At 31.0% G+C, this 22,090-nt stretch overlaps 1 protein-coding gene across 1 annotated transcript in view; it reads right to left on the reverse strand.

Annotated features, from left to right (window-relative positions):
* Positions 1-1,599: 1,599 nt before the first annotated feature.
* LOC123305397 (ABC transporter G family member 20-like) overlaps positions 1,600-22,090 on the reverse strand; it is a 46,706-nt gene continuing 26,215 nt past the window's right edge. The window contains exons 2-11 of the mRNA XM_044887101.1: positions 14,479-14,638; positions 11,143-11,659; positions 10,026-10,262; positions 8,691-8,836; positions 7,358-7,598; positions 6,139-6,316; positions 4,771-4,957; positions 4,089-4,354; positions 3,004-3,090; positions 1,600-1,849 (exon numbers count right to left, since the gene is read on the reverse strand). Of these exons, the coding sequence (XP_044743036.1) occupies positions 1,638-1,849; positions 3,004-3,090; positions 4,089-4,354; positions 4,771-4,957; positions 6,139-6,316; positions 7,358-7,598; positions 8,691-8,836; positions 10,026-10,262; positions 11,143-11,659; positions 14,479-14,585 (2,178 nt within the window). The 5' untranslated portion in view covers positions 14,586-14,638 and the 3' untranslated portion in view covers positions 1,600-1,637. The remainder of the gene's footprint in view (positions 1,850-3,003; positions 3,091-4,088; positions 4,355-4,770; positions 4,958-6,138; positions 6,317-7,357; positions 7,599-8,690; positions 8,837-10,025; positions 10,263-11,142; positions 11,660-14,478; positions 14,639-22,090) is intronic.

Below are 22,090 nucleotides of genomic sequence, written 5' to 3' on the forward strand. Positions count from 1 at the left end.
TAAATATTATGAAAACTTGAAATAGTTAGTTAGAGGCTAAAATTTTAGATACATTTCATACTCGCTTAATGTTAATGTTTAAAATGTTCTAAAGTTCTCTATGGATCTGAGTATCATACGATTAATTGTACATGGGTCATAGGCGAATATGGTTTTTATCAAATATCTCGAAAATTGTGGATTTTTGTTATCATAAATATCGTCAACTTGAAGCTGAGATAATTTAACACAAATTAAGTTCAGAAGTATTTTTCCATAATAATTAGGGATGTTCCGACTAGTCGGTTAAGCCGTCTATTCGGCCACTTTCGTAATCGGCAAAAAGCTCCGACTATTCGGCTTCTTACTTTGTATGTATTTGCCAATAAAATATATATATGAGAAATTACATTTTAAAAAACCTTGCCTACAACAATATTGGGCCGTTCGGCATAACCTCCACCCCTAACATGTAGGAAAAACGATAGTATGAAAATTTATCAACAATCCGCTAATTTTTACACAAATGTTTAATAAATATTAGTAAAAATGAATGCCCATACTGGCCTACAAATTTCATGAGCCGTTTTCCCAGATCTATGCCTCAAACATGTCAGTTTAACGACTACTTGTTTTATTACGAACACTTGTAGGCCACGAAAAAAACATGAAAGTTTAGCTATTTTATGAACAAAAAATATAGTGACCTACAAATATATTGAGCCGTATGTCGTAACCTACAAAAAAAATTTTTATAATTCTCGATAAAAATACCGAGCTGACCTCTACTGATTTAAATATGAAATGGAGAGGAGGGTGCAAATTGATTTACGAACAAGAGTTGTGAATGCCATAAAATAGATTATATGTGATCTATGGTTTTTTGTTTTTTTATACCATGGAGATAGATGTTAATACCCTCTTCAACCGACAGTACCACACAGTATCCTGGAGTACCGAATCGGATCTTGTACAAATACCATGAAAATTTTTTGTTAGAATCAAAAAGTAAATTTAGAATTTTACCATAATTAAAAAAATTAATTATTTTAAATTGTGGGCAAACACATAAATCAATAAAAATTATACTCGATGTATAGAATGCAGTCTCCATACATAAATAATTAATTAAATTCAATTAAATTTGTTATCTTATTTCGGTATTGGAGTAGTTTAAGCAAAGGTCCGTTACCTTATTCGCAGCTGCGGGCCTTGACACTGATGATCCGTATCTACAAACCTACATTTTTGCTTATCTGGTACATCATCAGTGTGAGGTAACTGCAATTATTGCGTAACATTTATAATTTAAATTATTATTTTGTCAGAACGAAAGAAAGTTAATTTTAAAATGGTATGTTTGGCTAAAATAAAGTGCATGCACTTTTTCTGTGAGTTTAATTCTTCATTTCTTAATATAAAATAAAAAAATACGCAATAATAAAAAATATGTATTTCTTATATATAGTTCTTATGCTGAAAAAAGTTCGAAATAAAAAAGCACAAAGTTTTGGTATGTTTTTTATTTTTTAAAGTACACTATTTACAAAATAATTAAAAGTCTAAAAGTTTTAATTAAACAATTATTATAGTCTCTTTGGAAAGTTTTAATAAAAAAAAAACTTTTCTTTGCTAATAAATTAAAAAAAAAATTTTTTTCAACCTTTTCGTTTCAATATAAACAATGACACAACTACATACACAATTGTCCATATACTTGATACAATAAATCCAAGTACAACTTCAAAATATTTCAATGACCATCCACGAGTTAATATATCACGTAATGATATTATTGGTACTGTGAACGGTAAACATAGCGATATCCACCTTAAGCCACTAGGCATACCTTCCAATGGCCATATTAAACCTAAATAAATAAATAATAAGTTAGTTAAGTGTATTTACCTACTATAAAAAATATATTTGGAAAATCTTTGTATAATTATGAACTAAACAATTGGCGTGTTCAGAATAACAATTATTCTTTTAGCTAACGCATTAGTTCACTAGATAAGAGAGGTCCAACAATTAATAAAAATTTGCAGATTGGATTGGATAAGTGCAAAGGAAATTACGTTTGTATAGAGAACAATTTCTAAAGACGGTTTTCCACTAAACGAACAAACAGAAACTCGTGTTGAAAAAACAAAACTGCAACTTTTTACAAACTTTTTGAAGACTGGAAATGTTATAACCATTACAGTTTCAATTTTGTTTTTGTTTTTCAACAAAAAATCAACTAACATATATAAAACTAACTGTTCGGTTAGTTTTATATATGTTACATCCAATAGGCCAATTTCAGTTTAGTTACACTAGCTAAGTTCAGACAAGTTCAGACGACACCTTTCTCCAAACTAGCGCTTTCTGTATACTAACTGAAATATTATTTTACGCTTTTCAGTGGACACTTTCTAAGTTAAACGACCATATGAGATGGTCCTCCTTACCTCTACCTTCACAATTGAGCCTCCGTGACCCAGACACCCGTAAACAATAAAAGTTATTGTTTCGTTATTGAAATAATTGCGCGTTCCAAAACCCCTTGTAAAATTATTCTGCGTCTATTCGTTTCGCAAAATCATACCGAGGTAGTGCAGCCGGTTTCTCGTCGGACTGAAGACGGGCACTTGACATTTGTCAGTCATTGGCAGACTGAAATGACATATGCGCAACTGCGTTCTTTATTATCGAATTGCCCAGTATGTGCAATTATTGATTTTATCGATTACTTCTATAATACTTATAGAATCGTAATTGACAACGCACTCTTATATTTTTGAAGACGCCGTCAATTGATACCAATATTATACTGAAAATATATGAATTAAGCCCGTACCAAAAAAAGTATTTTTGTGATATCCTGTATATCGGGGTCCAGGACCGCGATTGAAAGGCAAAAGTGACTTTTTTATATGGGTACACGTAGGCATGAAATGAAAATATGATATTCTGAATGAGAGGGAAGGACACTATTCCCTCTATTTAAAAAAGACATTAAAAATCAAGTTTTTTATTTACCACACATTAAAATCATCATGAAAAAGGAACCAGTGGTCACCAGATTTGCCAACGTAATTGTTGTGCAAGTAATTGATACAAAGAAACCTGAAACCAAAATAATATTATGTGCTTATCATTTATATTCTATTATTATAATGTTAGATTACGTTTAAACTAAAATGAAACCGACCAAGACAAAGTGGTTTTCTATAGAAAAAATTAGATACGAATAATTGATATCTCGGCGTAGAAACAATGGTTACCTGTTACATAGGACGGTTCAGCCAGCCTAACAGAAACTGTTAGATATGTCTCACATTTGCATCATACCAAAATCGTATAAACAAAATCGGTTAAGAGTAAAAACAGTCTAATATAACAGTTTTCATTAAGGGTACAATATTTCAAAAATTTTTTAATTTAGAAAAAGTGTCTTGGGGAAATTTGACTCGAGCTACATAGATTTCACGCACAAATTTTTAGGCCCAGCAGACGAACGATCCATTTGTTCCTTTCAAAAAGTATGGGAGATAGTACAACCAATTTTAAACGTTTTCTATAGCTCGTGCCTCGTTACATACTGCACTATTTATAGTATTTTGTACATCAAAGGTACTGCACAAGATTGTCGGACGTCTTTAAATGATCTTGTGGAACAAATGAAGAGAGGGAAATTCCAGAGAATTGTAAAGCTGACAGACAAGGCTTCCAGGCACAAGCATTAATATTCATCCGAGAACACTTGTAATACTACAAGATAGATATGGTCTGAGTATAATCGTAGGCGTTCCGAAGGTCTTATATCGCTTTAAAGAGCCTATATAACCAAAATTGTTGCGGCTATTACAGGCAATTAACCAGGCGGTAAGAACGCTGAACGCCTGACTCTGATAGTGAATCACGACTATTTGAGGAGCTATCACAATGGGGATGAGGAAGAAACGACGTCTCATCTTCTCTGCCACTATCTAGTTGTTGAGGTGAAAGCACTTATACTTTCTTAAACAGCAACAAATGGTTCACTCTAAGATAACCTACTTCGTTTGGAAGAATTAGATCTCAAATAGTAACTTTATCAGTTTAAATTATGCATTAAATCTTACCATTTAACATTCCATTAAATCCTTGTGTAAAAATTAGTATCAACGCAAGCCAAAATTGACCATTACACTTCATATCAAATATCACCATCGATATAAATAATAGTTCAATTATTTGCATTATAACTAATACCAATTGTGAAACAAAGTGTGTAAATAATATTTCACCATGTGATATTCCTGCAACTAATGATCGATCCCACACACCTTCTAATCGATCAACCACAATAGTCGCTGAAGTTACAGAAGTTGACATAAAATATGTTAAACTAAAAATAAAAAATATTTATAATAATATATCTATTTCATATGTGAGGTGAATTTTTATACTGGCGCTTGACGCTGAGCTTGAGCGTCAAATTATGTCACATGGTCAGTTTAAATCATGCTGCCATCTGGAAAAAAGCTTAGCATTGACACATCGTAAGTTTTGCTTTATATTCTCAGCAGCTCAGCTTATAACCCGATCATTTCGTAAAAGAAAGTGCTCAACTTCGGAATCACACGTGGATATTCACAAAAAACTGTTTGTACAAAAATTCAGCTTATTCCGTTAAATTCTGAGGTGAAACCCTAAGATGATGGGAGTATTAATCATATTGAGCAGTCATTAGGGAATTACTTTTAGTATGTATCACGATTCATCACAAGTTTACGTCTTTAGTTTCATTTAAGTATAACTTACGTAATTATCACAGCTGGGAACATAAAAACTAAATATTCATCGTTTGCTTTTCCATAAATTGGCGGCTCGAAATTTATTGGAATATTTGCTAATTTTGGATTTTCATTACATTCAGTTAATAAATCATGCATAAAGTCGTAATAATATCCATACAAATTCCATTTTAAAACTTCACCTATCTGACGATCTAAAAAGTATTAAGGAAATTAGAAAATAAGCTAGTTGAGGATAATAAATATATAGTATAATTGCAGTGTGTTTTAAATAAAGTTTAAATTATCGGGTCCATAACAACAACTAAAAAAGTGTACTTTACTTAGTTAACCCTTATGTGAGTGAGAAGCACCCGGGTATCTTGCCTTTTCAATTAAAAGAAAAAATTTATTTTACGGATTTTATGTAGCAATGATTTCCTGAAAGCTCTTAACTTTTAGTAAACCATATTTTTTGTTTGGTTTGACCCCATCAACCCAAACACAATACATATTTCGAAGAAGCTAAAATTTTTGTCCTCATAATAGATAGTGACAAATTTAGCAAAGTCATAATCGTGCGTACTAAAGTTTTTTGATTAACCTGAGTTACCAGAGCCAAAAATAAAGCTTATCCAGATTCGACTAAAAATCACTATTTTAAGCATTTTTTGATCCCTGGTATTTTTTACCTTACTTCACCGTTTTCAAGAAAAAAAAAAGGCGTATTTCAGCCAAAAATTTTTTAGTAATTAAATAGAAAATTACTTTGGGTTTTTGATTCTAAATAAAAGATATAAGCGCTGTATCTCGTATTTTAGACTAAAATAGCTATTTTAAGTACTTTTTGATTTGTATGTGCTTTTTGTACTCTGGTGTGTACTCTATTTACACTGAGTGTTAGTAGAAGAAAGCGAGAGTCTTAACCTATATATTTAAATCAGCAATACTTCTATATATACATATCTGGAATCTCGGAAACGGCTCCGACGACTTTACGACTTACACTGTGACAGTGTTTCATTGAAACAATATTGAAACAGTAAAAGAGTGGACCTGACAAGAAGTAGTTCAAATCTTACTGGCCATTCTTCGGCATATAGAGAATAACTGACTCATTTCAAAAACGTCTACGCCCAAATTAACGTCACCTTATTGGAATTAAAACTCGTAAGGAGTTAAATTATAATTATTAAATTAATTGAATTTATTTAAAAATATTTCACAATTGGCTTGAAACACAATTATTTTTTTTCAGTACACCATTTTTTTAAATGCTTTAGATGATAATGAATGCGATAATATTGAAAAATTGATGGGATTTCTTTTAACATAGTTCCCAAAATCGCATCCTTCGCTGCCCCCATCCTATATATTTATAATTTTTTTAACTTACTAGACATATCAAGCCATATTTGTAATTCACTAAAATCTAAATCGTAATCCTCGACTAATCTACCATCATTTTGTCGAGCTAATGACGCTTCCGTGAAATTTGGTGCAAAATACATGTAACCAACATTTTTCCCACTTTCAACATCATGTCTCGCACTTTCTATATCATCATAAAATACCTAAACAATAAGAAAATTAGTATTTATTATACAGAGCACTCAAAAGGTATGGGAACAATCGAAGAACTCGAGAAAGGTATTTTGTTTTTAAAAACGAAAAAGCGCGTGTGTTAAGTATTAAAAAATTGGTCTGTCTGATGGAATGAAAATCGAAAATTTTGAAAATGTCATTGATTTAACAGTATATATACATGTATACTGCAGGGTGAGTCATTATAATTTATACACCTAAATATTACGTTTTGTAGTTAAACCAATAAAAAAATAACTTGCACAAAAGTTGCAGAGTTCAGTGGTGGATATCATGTTCTCACATCAAATAGGACCCAGTTGTTCGGGTAACACTTTAAATTAGAAAGTTGATCTTCATAGAAAACTAACAATTTTTGTTCAAAACATTTTTTCGAAAAACATTTGCTCTCGGAGAGAATGCGACTTAAAAATATGTCATTATTGAATTTAATCGAAAGAAAACACACTAAACGGACAAATGCTTTAGACAAAAGTTCTCTAAGACACTAGCGGACATTCACCCGTGGCCATGACTTTGACCTACAAAATACAATTATCAATAACTTTAAGCGTATATTTTCTTTCGATTAAATGCAATAGTGACATTATTTTTAAGTCGTATTTCCTCCGAAAGCTAACGTTTTTTGAAAAAATGTTTTAAACAAAAATTGTTATTTTTTTTAAAGAGAATCAATTTTCAAAATTAAAGTGTTATTCTATCTCTTACCGTTTAGGATCTAAATTAGCTATTAAAGAAACCCGAAAAAATAGATCGAAAAAAATTTCTGTAACAGCGCCCCATTTTTTAACGCAAGGGATAAAAACTTCAGAACCCAACCAACTCCTCAGTAGTCGACAAACTCAATCCAACCAACTCGACGTAATTACAACAATACTCGGGCCTATAAATTTTCCGGGCCTCTTTTTCCTGATTGTTACAATAAATGTTGATACTAATATAAATCAAACGCTTCCACATTATTTGAATTTTTTTTCATGCAGAAATAAAAATTATACATTATGGCTTACCTTTGAAGCGATTGTTGTATTAAGGGATTGTAAAAATCGGCAACTAAGCAACGTTAACTCACAACTTTGATCATCTGAAATGTATTTTGCTGTTGGATAACTTGCTGTATAATTTAAACAGTTGTCCCATGTGCTTTCACCATTTACAATTCCAAGACGTAAAGATTCAGGATCAGTACCAACTCCCCAGAAAAATGCAAACATTTCAATAATGGGAAATAGAAATGTCCATAATAACCCACTAAAATCAAATAAATTGAAAATTACAACTCTTGCGCTTAAAATACTTGCATACCTCAACCCTTTGACATGTCAGGCAAGAGTGGAAGTTGCAAGTGAATTGGCATAATCGAGAGAATAAATATTGTAAATATTTTCTCAGAATTTTTAGGAATTTGGGTGTGGAACATTTTTGGGTGGCAAACATTTTAATAATAGGCCAAGCTGAAATAGATATACGATATGACGATAACCGAAGGATTTAGCGCTAAATCCGATAAGCAGCTATTTTGTAGGCCATTTTTTCATATGTCAGAGCGGTGAAAAGTGGCAAATAAAAAAACGATTACATTTTGTTTATTGTTTTCAATTAACAGAGGTCAGACAGTAAGCAATTAGTTATAAATTAGTCCCTTTTTTTTTGTAGAAATTACCATTTTATAAAAGGTAAAAAACAGTGTATTACCAGTAGCGAATTTCTATTAACTGACTCTATATAGACAAAGTGTTAAAAGAAGTGTTAACAAGTGAAAACAAACAATTGACTAAGTTAAATGTTGAAATACCATGTATAGGCAGTATTGATTACGCAATCGTTTGTTTTTTTACGTCATGTAAGTAAAGAAAGATTGTCATTCTTCGATAGCCACACATACATACGTGTCACACACACGTATAACTGATATTCCCATATAATACATACTATATAATTTGCGTTCTCACGAATAAACAGTAAACTTTTGTTTTATCTCTAACGGTTTACAAGATGTGTCCTACGGATCCAAGACCCAATTGGCCTATGTTGCTCATTTACGAACTCGACCTCACGTTTTACGTCTTTGAGCCCGTTTTAAAAATTACAGCTTGATATATTTTTTCGTTTTTGAGTTATCGTGTTGACAGAAAGGCGGATAGACGGATAAACGTACGGCTAACCGAAAACGGACTAATTAGATGATTTCTTGAACAACTATACCAAAATTTTGTTCGTTGTTCGTTTTAAGCGTTACAAACTTGGGACTGAATTTAGTATAACTTGATATATTATATCATATTTACATGGTATAAAAATATCCTAAAAAGGGACTTTATTACATTGCATATGATTACTTACGAATGATTTCGCCCAATTTGTTCAAAATTTTTGATCAATAACGCCTTTAATCTTTTTGAATTATAATACTGTTTGTATTTTTTTTTCTTTGCTGTTGGTGGATTATTTGTTCGATTTTCGGTTATGTTTTCGTTTGAAACTAATGCCTAGAAAGAAAAATTTTCAAAAGTTAATTATTTTTAACGAGAAATTACTGCAATTTCGAGAATAATTTTTTTCTCCTTCATAATATGGTTTTAATAAATGATATTTTTAACTGTGTACGAAATTGGTTACGCTTTAATCAACTGAATCACTAGAGTTGACTAGATTGATCCTAACTTAGGTCCGTTTAAACCTAACAGCATTTTTCATTTAAAAAAAATCCAAATATCTCAAATTTTGCGGATAAAACTACTATATTTTATTAAAGTGCTCTGTAGCTCTACACAAGGCCTATCACATCTTTATTTTGATATAAACACGTAATCTCATTTTGCAAAAAAATAGAAAGATACTAAGTTATTGTAATCGAGTCAGGGAAAAAAGATTTAACCCCCTTTCCGTCAAAATTACATTAATTGTCCAGAAGTTTTTAGAGCTTTTTTCTGGAACTGCGATTCCGGTTAAAACTGGTATGTGACTTCAGAGTAATTGGTTTATACTTCACAGTGTTTAATTTCGTACCAGCCCTATTCGATAGTATTAAGGGTTGAGTGAAAGAGGTGAAATAAGTTTTCCCAAAATCATATTGTTCTCTTTTTACCTATTTAATAATATCAGATGAGGTTGGTATTAAATTGGGCATAATAAACTAATAATCTGAAACTACTGATTGGGAACGTAATAAGTCTTATAATTTCGGAGAAAAGTTCTGGAAACTTCTGGTCATTAAATTGTGTAACTTAGTTTATAGAGACTATCTCCGTTTAGAATAGTAAGTTTCCAATGAAGTCAAACTAACAGAAAATTTAAAAAAATTTTAAGATCCACGTTGTAACACCCCAAAAATGGGATAAATACCCCCAAAATCATTTTTGTACATGCTACAGAGATGCGTTTTTTTGCATTCAGCGCGAAATTTTATGAAACTTGCGACAAAAACCCTTTAAAATGATCAAACTCTGGAGGAAGTATGTAAAATAACAGGAACGACGTATATTGACTGAACAAATGTGGTTGGTCCACCTTCTCCTGCCTTAAGTGGTTGACAACTTTCAATCTGGAAATAAGAGTTTCTGAGCTCCGGTCTGTTAGTGAAACTTTTTTTTAAATATAATGAGTGCTTTTATTAATGATGGTTTATTTTTAAGTACAAATCTTTGAGGAGTTATCGAATAAGTTTTATATACTTACAAATGTACTACCACTAACTCTAGTATCAGCAACACTATTTGAACTAGAATATAGACTATCACGCAATCGTTTCTTTGCTTGATATTCTTCATTTTGAAATTCTGGAACTGGTTCACCTCTAGTTTGCCGTTGACTTAAAATTAAAAATGCATCTTCTAATGATTCAACACCAAATAATTCCATTAAATTATCTGGAGATTCTTCAGCCATAAGAGTTCCACCACGCATCAAACCAATCTAAAAGCATCATATTATTTACAATTTATTGCACTTGGTACTCTAGGTATTATTTAATAATACGCTTGCGTCTGGTTTAAACAATATAATTAGTTAGCCGCCCCTCTAGCGGCCATATGTTACAAATTTTTACTAGTACTCATATAATAATTATAGCTAACTTTTCAAGCCCGTATCCCTTTGCTACCTCGCGTTTCTGGGCACGTGCCTACTTTGCTTTACGGATAATTCGCCTCTGTTTATAGCGCTCGATTGGGAGAACTGTTTCGCACTGTATTCGTTACGAATAATCTAGGCAATGCGTCTTTACAGACGTGATGGCAAAACTAGACAAAAAGGATACAGGGATTATGGGATGGACATTTCTCTTGAAATTTCAATATCGATTTTATTATTAATACCAAATTTATATTAGGGCCAAATAGAAACTCGGAATTTTTTACGAAATTCCAAGAAGAAAATTCTTTGACATTTTTCTTATTTGACGCACCTCGTAAACGATAAGCGTTTCGTTAATTATCGTTTTTAATTTTAAGAATTTCTCAAATAATATTAGGACTAATTTATTATCAAAATTTTTTATATTTACGTTTACGCTTAGAACTTTGAACATAACCATGTAAATATTAAACTTACCGAAAAAATGAACCGATGATAAAATATAGTAAACTTTATTTCCTATAACATTGCTTATTAAATAAATTTAAGCTGTCTTTATTAGTTGGGAAATGCTTAGAATTAAAAACTGTAATTAATAAGACCATAATCGCTAACGGTGCATCTGATCGAAAAACGATAAATCACTTTTCGTCTTAGAATTTCGTAAAGAATATATTATTTCGGTATGATTTTGTAACATTCTGTATAAAATTATACATACCGAATGTGCTTGTTTGGTTTCTTCAATGTAATGCGTTGTAATAATAACGGCTGTATTTTGTGTTTTTGTTAATTCAACTAAATGATTCCAGATATTATCTCTTAAGACTGGATCTAATCCTACTGTAGGTTCATCCAAAATCAATAACTCTGGTTCATGAACTAATGCACATGCAAATGAAACACGCCTCTGTTGTCCACCACTGCAATCTTTCATAAATCTGTTGGCAGGAGGTAAATCCAATAATTTTGATAGAAATGTAAATCGTTCCTCAATTTTTTCTTCTTTTAAGTTATATATACGTCCAAAATAAAAAACGGCACTTCTTACAGTAAATTCACTAATTAAGGATATATCTTGTGGCATATAACCAATTCTAGGTCCGGGTACACCACTACCTGGTGATCCTGGTCTGCCACCTAATACCCAACATTCACCGGAATTTAATTCTTTTACTCCGACTAAACAACTTAACAGTGTTGTTTTACCACAGCCACTAGCACCTAATAAACCATATCTGAAAAATGAAAATAAAAATTATGAATTGTAAAGTGGTCAACTTTTCAAGTAAGGAAATGTTTTTATATTTATTTTATATAAAGATAGCTCCAATAAGTTACAGAAGCCCATTATTTTTATTTAAGGTACTTCATTCTTAACATTGCAGTAAAAAATTATTGGCTTATTACCCATTCCATGCTATACGTATGCCCATGCCATGCTATACACAAGAACTATAGCTTACAAACAAGTTTTTTACTGCTTACTGTAGTATTACTACTACCAATGAATACAAGTAAGAAATGCACATATATAATAGGATGAATGCATGCACTCCTCCATAAAAAATAATACATAATTTTATTAGCGAATTGCCGAAGGAAATGAAGCTATTGCTTTTATTCTGATGGTGGCATTTTGGAAAAATTTCTTCAAAAATGACCATCGTAAAATTTATATATACTCTCTGGCGGTCGCAATTTAAGCCCGATTTGAATAAAATTTTTTATCAAGAAGGGTTTTGGTATTTAAATGGTCAAGATCGTTAATGAGAAAAATGGACCGATAAACAAGGGGTGGGGGGATGAGCATAGTACAAAATTTTGAATTTTTTCTAAATAAAAAATATTTTTGTATTTTTTGATCAATTTTAAGTAAAAAAGAACTTTTGTGATTTTTTCTCTAAGCGCTTAGTTTTCGAAATAAAAATTCTTGAAATATTAAAAATGCAATATTAGATTTTTAGCGAAATGTAATATTATTTTAAATACTAGTTTTTTGTCAAAACGGGAATTCTTCTTGACTGGAAAACATTAAAAAGATTGCCATTTTCACATGCTTCTTCTTTGCCACGTGTGTTAAAAATTTCATTTTTAATCGCAATTATCTTATGTTATGCGTGGTAAATTGTCTTTAAATTTTAACAGCATGTGAATTAGGCTTTTAATTACTTTTATAAAAGTTCAACTACCTTCAAGTAGAAAAAATAAAAAAGCTGTATAACGGGTGACTGATTGCGAGGGGTAGTGTTCTGTTTTTAGCATAAAATCTATATATTGTTTCAGCGTTGAAACCACATTAGTGGACTAATTTCGAAGTGTCATAGGATTTGTCTCAGTATCCAGTATCGGTGTACCTATATTTTGATCCAAGGAGGATAAAACAGGAAATTTTGGTCTAGACGAGGGCAAAACAGAAATTTTTAGTTTGAAAAAACAAGAGGATTAAGGCATAAGCACTCATTGATTAATATGTAATATAGAATTCGAAAGCACAAAAAAATGATATCCGGCGTACGACACTCGCGATTTTTTTGTAACTTTGACATTTACATGAGCTTCATATCTGTTTCTAAATGCCTTTAATTTTATAATGACTGATCCAATGATTTTACGAGAGGGAAGAAGAAGGAGACACTCCGAAAGCGATCCCATCCGGGAAAAATTATTATAATCTTGGTTCCACCTTTAAATAGTATACAAATTTTCATTTAACTTAATATTATATTTCGGAGACTATTTATTAGAAAATATTATTTTTAACTATTTACAAGGTATGTCTTTTTCAAAATTATAAAAAATTGAGATTGACACTAGTAAAGTGTTTTTGACGGATGACCTTTGCGCCCTCTCGTGTTTAAAGTGGGTGTTTGAAGCATTCTAAAAATTTGTCAGATACCTCTCCAATAGTATCCTAATACAAAATTGCAGGCTTTGCTGGAGGGTAGCGGTATCTTTAGAACTCCTATATTATCAAACATATACAATTTTTTGTTGCTAAAAAAATCTTTGAGGCAACTTAAATATCGTAAAATAAAAAAAATATACAAGCCAAACCATTTGGGAGGGATTTTAACTCTGCAAGATGCTTGCAAAAGTACTTTGCAAATAAAAACAAAAGTATGTTTGAGGCAAGTTGAAATTTTTATAGGGTATAATTATTTAGTATTAAAAATAAATATTCTAAAAGAATCCATTTTGGTGGGATTTTCTAGCTGCCAGGTGATCAAGAAAATTATAAGAAAAGTAGTTTTGCAAGCATCTTGCAGGGTTAAAATCCCTCGAAAATGGCCTGGCTTGAAAATTTTCTTAATTTTTCAATATTTAAGTTTACTTAAAAATATACAAGTTGTCTCAAAGATATTTTTGGCAACCAAAAATTTTCTATGTTTGATAATAAAGGGGCTCTAAAAATATCGTTATCCTGCAGCCAGGTCTGCATTTTTGTATTAGGATATTATGGGAGAGGTATCTGACGAATTTACAGAATGCTTCAAGCACCTACCCAAAAATATATACCAGCTATCGGGCTAAAACGTCTTTCAGTGGAATTAAATAATGGTTGAATATTCAATAAAATGACTAAAAAACTATCGAATCGAAGTTGTTATGTTGTTAATTGTGAAAACACACCCAGTAATAATCCAGAGTTGCAATTTTACTGTTTTCCTGGATATTCTTATGAAATAGAGAGAAAACAAAACCAAAAAATAAAAATAAAACTTGAAGGCGTTCTACTTTACTAGCGTTTAGGCAAGTAAGATTAAAAGGGGCACTAGATTAGAAAGGACCAGATTACCACGGGTCTACAGTACTCAAAAAAACAATCATAAAGAGCTAGTAATAGTATACCTGTCTAGTAAGAAATTTCATTCTAAATTTTTCACTATCCTTTAATTTAGTGTACTATTTGCTTGAGATTGATTAATTTTAATTTAGTGTACTATTTGCTCGTGATTAATTAATTTTATGAAGTGGCAAAATTTTTATAATGAAATTTCCTCTTAGCCATTCTGCCGATGAATTTGCGGTAAATTTTACTGAAAACATTACTTACATTGTACCGCGCAGCACTGTCATATTTAAATTTTGAAAAACCATATTCGCCTTATCACCCGATCCATAAAACTTGGTTGCATTACGAAATATAACGGCTGCATCCATTGTTGCTGGCGGTGTAATTTCAAGTCTTGCTGATTGTTGATTCCAATAACGTTCTGTATTAAAACACACATTCTATTAACATTTTTTAAATACGTATTTTTTCAAATAATTATTTCTTATAAAAAACTGGTAGTGCAGGTAAAAAAAAATGATTTGATTCAATTATTTTATGGATTATTCTTGCAAGATGATGCCGGCGGCTGGGTAAAACTTGTGTCACATCAAAACCATTGTGGTTATTTATGATGACTTTATAAAAATGTAAAAATATTCTTTCAATACTTGAATAGAAACGTGTTGGTAGTCAGAGATCAGAGTTGTAGCTAAATCATTTTTATACCATGCATATATGTAATATGCAAGGTATACTAAGTTTAGTCCCAAGTTTGTAACGCTCAAAAATATTGATTCTACGCACAAAATTTTGGTATAGGTATTCATAAAAAAGAGGTCGAGTTCGTAAATGAACAACATAGGTGAATTGGGTCTTGGGTCCGTAGGACCCATCTTTTAAAACTCTAGAGATAGAACAAAAGTTTAAATGTAAAAAATGTTCCTTATCAAAAAATAAACAACTTTTGTTTGAAACATTTTTTCGTAAACATCACGGCTTACCCGTGAGGGCGCAAACTAGGCGTAAATTGTATAGTATGTATTTTATGGGAATATCAGTTATGTATGTATGACATGTATGTATGTATGTATATTCTGATAGAGTAATTAACATTGTCTATGCATGGTATTTCAACAATTAACTCAATTAATTGTTTTTTTTTCACTTGTTTTAAAATTTTTTTTTAAAGTAAAACCTCCTTGATACACCTACACGTGTTTAATTAAGACGTAATATAAAAAAAAGAGTATGCGAACTTTTTTTGCGAAGTTAACAAGTTCAAATTGCTGAAATATAGAAATAATGATCGTAAAAATACGTGTGATACCTCGTTGGATTCGGAATGAAGCCTACAAAAATTTGCCAGAATCATTTTTCAGCACATAATTTTTTGTTAACTTTAAAAAATTATTAGGTATAAACAAAGTGTTAAAAATTTTTAAATTCTTTTGACGTTATTTTGTTAAGTATATAAATAAGAAAGACTTCATGAAGCTAAAAAATTTTACGCCAGTTAATTAAACATTTTTTTTACAATGAAAACGAAAATTCCTGAAAATTTTCTGAATGAAAAATAACTAGGAAAAATTTACTTTAAGATAAATTTCCAACAATAATAAATTCCTTAGAGTGTTCAGAATACACTATAATTTTTTCAAATTCTTGAATTAATATCTAATACCGTAAAAAAATATTAAGTGTGAGATACTCGTTTTTGACAATATAACAATAATATAAAAATGACGCAAAAAGATCTATTTTCAGCGTTAAATTAAAATTATAAATAATGGAGATAGACTTCCGGGACTGGGACTTTTTTATTGAATATTACCTTATTTTTAATAATCTTTTTTTTTTTTTTTTTTTTTAAATTTCTTAAATATTAATATTTTATGAAATATTGGCGAAAAACGAAATACCTTTTTTTCATCTTTATAATTTTGCAATTTTTTATGAGCTGAAAAATGTTTCTGGCACATTTTTCTAGACATCATTCCAAATTCAAGCGGTCACACGCATTTTTCGACCATTATTTCTATATTTCACCAATTTGAACTTGTCAACCAGACTAAAGTTGTCCATAAAAAAATTTCCCGGAAGTAATAAAACTTGGCAGCAGAATCTGAAGATTAGGTATAGCGCTCAGATGGACTTAGAGTTTTCCCTAGAGATACTTTTTAAATGTTATGTTTGGGTTCTTTGATTACCAATTAAACAATGACCCTGAAAAGAGGTTAATTATACGGCTTTGTGTATGTGTGCGCTAATGAGTTTTCGAATGAACTTATAATTGTCTTCATTTTCATTTCCTAGCTTAAAAATATTTCTTGGTAAAACAATTAGATCAAACACATTTGATAGTTGTTATATGTTTGACATAACTATCAATTTTTATTAACATTAAATAAATACACGGGTAAGTCCTACTGGGCACGGATTGGTCATAATTAAACAATTGGTCAGCAATCCTGCCATTTCTATTAGCAGTTTCAAATTTCAAGGAATTTTTTAGAACTCCAAGTTGCGTTGTTTGAGGTCTGAAAAAGTCAGCCCAATTGTCACAAAATGGTCAGTAATAAAGACTATATGGTCAGCTATACTGCCAAAGATAAAAAGAAAATAAAAAGAGAAAAAAGTTATTAGGAGAAAGAGAAAATAAAAAGTTATTATTTACGTGGTGTTTTTTAGCACCCCCAGTTGCGATATTTGGACTTTACATAAGTCAGGCTATTTGGTCATAATAGGGAATATTCATGTACTTTTTTTATATTTTTAATTCATTTTAAACCGTTATAACAAATATAAATATTGTTTAAAAATGCTGTAATTAAGTGTAAAAAAATATTTAAAACAGAGATGATTAAACGCAGTCCTTTTGTCGCGCTCTGTTGATGAAGTATTAATATATGTCCTGTCAGTTGATGACAGTTCAATGTACTGTTTACTACATGTGTAATACCCACGTATGTAGTAATTATAGTATATATCCATGGTAATACCATACAAAATGTAAGTAATTAATACCATACAGTATGCCTACAAGTCTGACAAGCCACATACTATGGCGTCACGTCCGTTTTAAAATTTGAATTTCCGTTTTAGAAATTTGAATTACCCTCACTGAATTTGTACTTTTATTAATAAATTTTAAGTAATTAAAAAGAAAATTATACCATATAAATAATAACTTTTCATTTTCTAGCTGACTTTTTCCGACTTCAAATATCGCAACTTTGGGTGAAATTCACTGGACCTTGAAATTTTAAAATGAGTATAGCAATGGCAGGATTGGCCAGTAACTTTGACCAATTGATCAAAGTTTCTTACCAATTATGAACAATTCGTGACCAATTGAGCCAATTTCAGTGAATAAAATCTTTAATAACTCCAAAACTGTACATAATTATTAGTTTGTGAACAAATAATAATCTACTCTATGTTCGTCGAATCATAAGCCAACTTCTTTACTCGGGGCTGCGAATAATCTAGATGCGGATCTGAACGAAATAATTTAAAAAAAGAATCGTTGGGGGTCAACAAAAATTCAGTTTGCAATTATTTTAAACTACAGTGAACATAATATAAATATCTAATTAATTTTAGTCATGTAAAAAAGTAGTAAAAATTTCGATGTGATACCTTATATTAATTTTGTTTATTTTTATAATTATAATATAAATAGTTAATTATAATTCTTCACATGTCTCTTTATTTGCTTTTAATATAATAATTCTTAATAACTTTATGTTTAAATGATTTTTTATATTATCATCTATCATTATACATTACTGTAGGTAGGTGTTCATTTTGTAAACATGCTATGTTTTCAAAAGAAACATTAAGTGATCCAAAGTTCGAACATTATAAGGAATTTTTAAACAACGGAGAAATAGGAAATAAAATATTTTATAAATTTTTCTTTTGTAAAAATAATTGATTAGGTATAAAAAATTTGTAAGTCAATAAAAGGTTTTATTTTATATATTTTTTTTTAAATACTTGTAACTAAACATAATAATAATGTTAATTGCCATTGTAACGAGCACATCTTTCCGTTAGCTATTAATTATTCAAATAATTAATAGTACAAGGAAGGCTGTGCCATTGCATTTATCATAGGTTAGGATAGGTTAGGTTAGGTTGGAGTGGCTGTTCTGGGGTGGGACACTACAATAGAGGTCAGTAGAGATTAGACCATAGGGTCCATTGTGATATCGAAAAAGGGTTGGCACATCCCCGGCCATTACTCCATGAACCATTTGGAGCTGTTTAAGAACAGCAGGAGAGCTTTGACGTCGACGGACTTTAGGTCGGAGAGGTCGTCAAAGCGAGGCTGGCTCAAGTAAGTCCATCTCCTCATGACAATAGCTGGCCAGTAACAGAGAATGAGACATTGTCTTCTCCTCCTCACCACTGTGACAGCTCCTGCAGCAGTCGTGATTCACTGCCAGGCCCAAGCGTTCAGCGTGCCTGCCGCCCAACCAGTGTACTGTAATAGCCGTAACCAATTTGCGAACAGAGGCCCTTGGAAGTGATATAATATCTTCGGAACGCCTGCGATTGTACTCAGACCATATCTGCCTTGTAGTACCACAAGTACGTTCCTCCCTCCATCTAAGATTGATTCTTTTTAAGATATCCTTTTTGGATTTTTATTGATGCTTGTTGTATCCGGCTGCATTGTGCCATTTTTGGCAAGCTCGTCGGCTTCGCAATTTCCTGGAATGTTCCTGTGTCCCGGTACCCATACCAAGTTTACTTTGTTTACATTAATTTGTTCCGCCAACTCATTTAAGGACTTACGACAGTCCTGTGCTACCTTTGACGTTAAATAGACGGAAGTGAAGGATTTAAGAGCTGCTTGGCTGTCGGTGAAGATTGAAATGTCCCTGCACCTAAGGGTGTTCAGTCTTATACATTCACATACCTCATAAACAGCCATCACTTCCGCTTGATACACGCCACAGTGATCCTGCATTTACCATAACAACATAATTTGTATAAATCATCATTCCGATTAATAAATTCATACTTTGAAGTTCGATTTATTATTTTATGCAACTTTATATTTCAGAAGATTTTTAAGATTTTTAACTTTTTATCCAACTTTATATTTCAGAAGAACTTTATTGAAAAGGAAATTGTATACTATTTATGTTTAAATATGATTTCGGGCATATATTGCCCGCCATGGCAGGCTTCAAAAAAGATGTATAGTAACACAGTTTCTGGTGGTAGTCAACTTGACCTCTGCACGAATAATTTATGATCCATCATTTCTATACCTCAGCTCGAACAATGCTTCAGAATTGTGCTTTGCCTTGCTGTGGGAATATTAATAATACCGTAAGTCTGCCGATCCCTGGCTATTAGACTGTATGTTAAGTCACTATACTATTCCGACAAACTATAGACAAAGAAAGAATTTCATACTAACATTTGCAATACACGACCACAGAAGGTCAATTCGTTTAATAAAACCGCTTATATATATATATATATATATATATATATAATACACAATATATATATATACACAACAAAATATATATATATACACAACAAAACGCAACTTTTCCTATGCTCTCCATGTTAATTATCCTAACTTTAATTGCATTTAACTCGAGTTAGAGACGGTCAATCGACTTCAAATTTTTTTTGTTAATGTATTATTATATTCCTAATAAGTATACACAAATTTAGAATTTCCTGTCGATATGCCCATAGCAAGACAACAACCTTAAGCTTTGTACTTCCTCCTAATCAAAAGTTTTATGGTGTTGAGTGGTGATTTTGTCTAAGGGATGATATCCACCCTTTTTAGGGGGAGGAAAATATATGTTGAAAATGACAATGGGAATCGATTTAGAGTGATGAAAATTAAACAAAAAGTGCCACTTAAGTACATTTAAAAAAGTCAATACTTTCCGAGTTAATATTCGGAGTATTACTAACTGAAAAACTGGACGTTCTTTAGAGAAAATATATCGAATACTTTTCTAAGTACTACAAAAACTTTAAAAATGAAAAAAGTATTCACGAAAATTAACGGGATTATAATGAAAAGAAAATTTCTCGTGCTTTATTTTTTATGTTTTATTCACATGGTAATTTCAACACATGGTAAATTTACCACGGGAACTAAAATTAATGCTTGCCGCTTTCCAATTTATTTTATTTAGGTACTGACAACATACACAAAAAGTTCTAACAGTTTCGTATAAATAGTTTTTAAAATAATACTATTTTAAATATTAATAGTTTTTAAAATATTACTATTTTAAGTTTTGAAGGTAAAATATTCTGCAGCAAAAGAGCTAAATTTTTGCCCTCTCAAATTTATTATTTTTCGAAATATTTAACGATAAGAACATTTTTTTTTCGAAATCTTTTTAATTTTAAAAACTATACCTATATACGATACTGCTAGAACTTTTTGAGTCTATTGTCAGTACTAAAATAAACTATTACTAAAGTTGGAAGTCGGCAAGCATTTATTTTTATCCGTGGTAAATCAGTTTTTGTGCTGAATAAAACATAAAAAAAAAAAAAAAGCACCTTTTTTTTTTCATTATAATCCCGTTAATTTTCGAGCATATGACTTGAAACTTTTTTAATTTTTAAGGTTTTTTAGTACTCACAAAAGTATACAATATACTTTGTTCAAGAAACGTAACATTTTTCTGTTATTTGCCCTAAAATACACCGAATTTCACTCGCCAATAGCTCGGAAAGTATTGACTTTTCGAAATATACTTGTATGACATTTTCTACACATATTTTTCCACCCCCTTGAAGGGTGGTTTCGACCCCCTGAGCAAAAGCAACACTCGGTATAATATAATTTTTGTTTCTTTGGGACTTATCTACTTACCTTCAAATTTTCAAGTTGATAGTAGTTATAGGAAATAATTTACAGGTTTAATCCTCGTTTACTGGAGTACAATTTTGAGCTGATAGTAGAAGAGACAATATAGGGTCGATCTTCACCCATCTGATAACAAGATGAGACATATTTTTAATAAATTTTATTGATTTTTAAACTCTCCTATCATAGTAGTACTTATCGAAAAGTGTTCATGGCTATTTTTAATTAAATTTTTCAGTAATTTTTTCTATGAACCGTATTTAAATTATCTTTATTCTGATACCAATTTCGATACGATATATTTGCCCAATTTTTTTTTAGTTCGCAGTTTATACTGTTATTAAAAACCTAACCCAATGTCAGATAGTCGCCCAATGATGTACCAGCTAAAGATATACCATCTTTAGAGACATTTGGACCCTGAAAAATGGTATGTATACCAACAAATTGGTACGCCAGATCACTGGCCTAGCCTATGATAGTTTGTGGCCCTTTTTTGGGAGTCAAATTTACTATTTTACTAGTTAGTTTTCAATCTGGCAGAAATTTTAATACTACGGTGATATAAATAGGGTGCGCCATTTTAATGTATTATGGCTAATAGCTCGTTTTGTAGTTAATCAATCACAAAATAACTTAGACAAAAGTTTCAGAGTTTGATGTGAGCCATCATGTTCTAGCATCAGATTGGACCAAGTTATCCGGAAAATATTTTACTTAAAATATTTTTTTCGTAAATCGTTTCGGAAAAATATGTCGTTATTGCATTGAATCGAAAGAAAACACGCTAGTTACAGAAAAATGCTTTAGACAAAAGTTGTCAAGAGAATAGAGGACATTCTGTGTCTGTGAATTTGACCTGAAATTCCAGTTTCAAGGTCATTTGACCTTGATTTTAAAATTATTTTGAAAATAACATTTGTAATTTGATAACATTTGTCTAAAAAATTCTTCTAAGCTAGCGTATTTTCTTTCGATTAAATTCAATAATGATATATTTTTAATTCGCATTTTTCCAAAAGC

This window comes from Chrysoperla carnea, chromosome 1 (assembly GCF_905475395.1).
Source record: "Chrysoperla carnea chromosome 1, inChrCarn1.1, whole genome shotgun sequence".
Lineage (NCBI taxonomy): Eukaryota > Metazoa > Arthropoda > Insecta > Neuroptera > Chrysopidae > Chrysoperla > Chrysoperla carnea.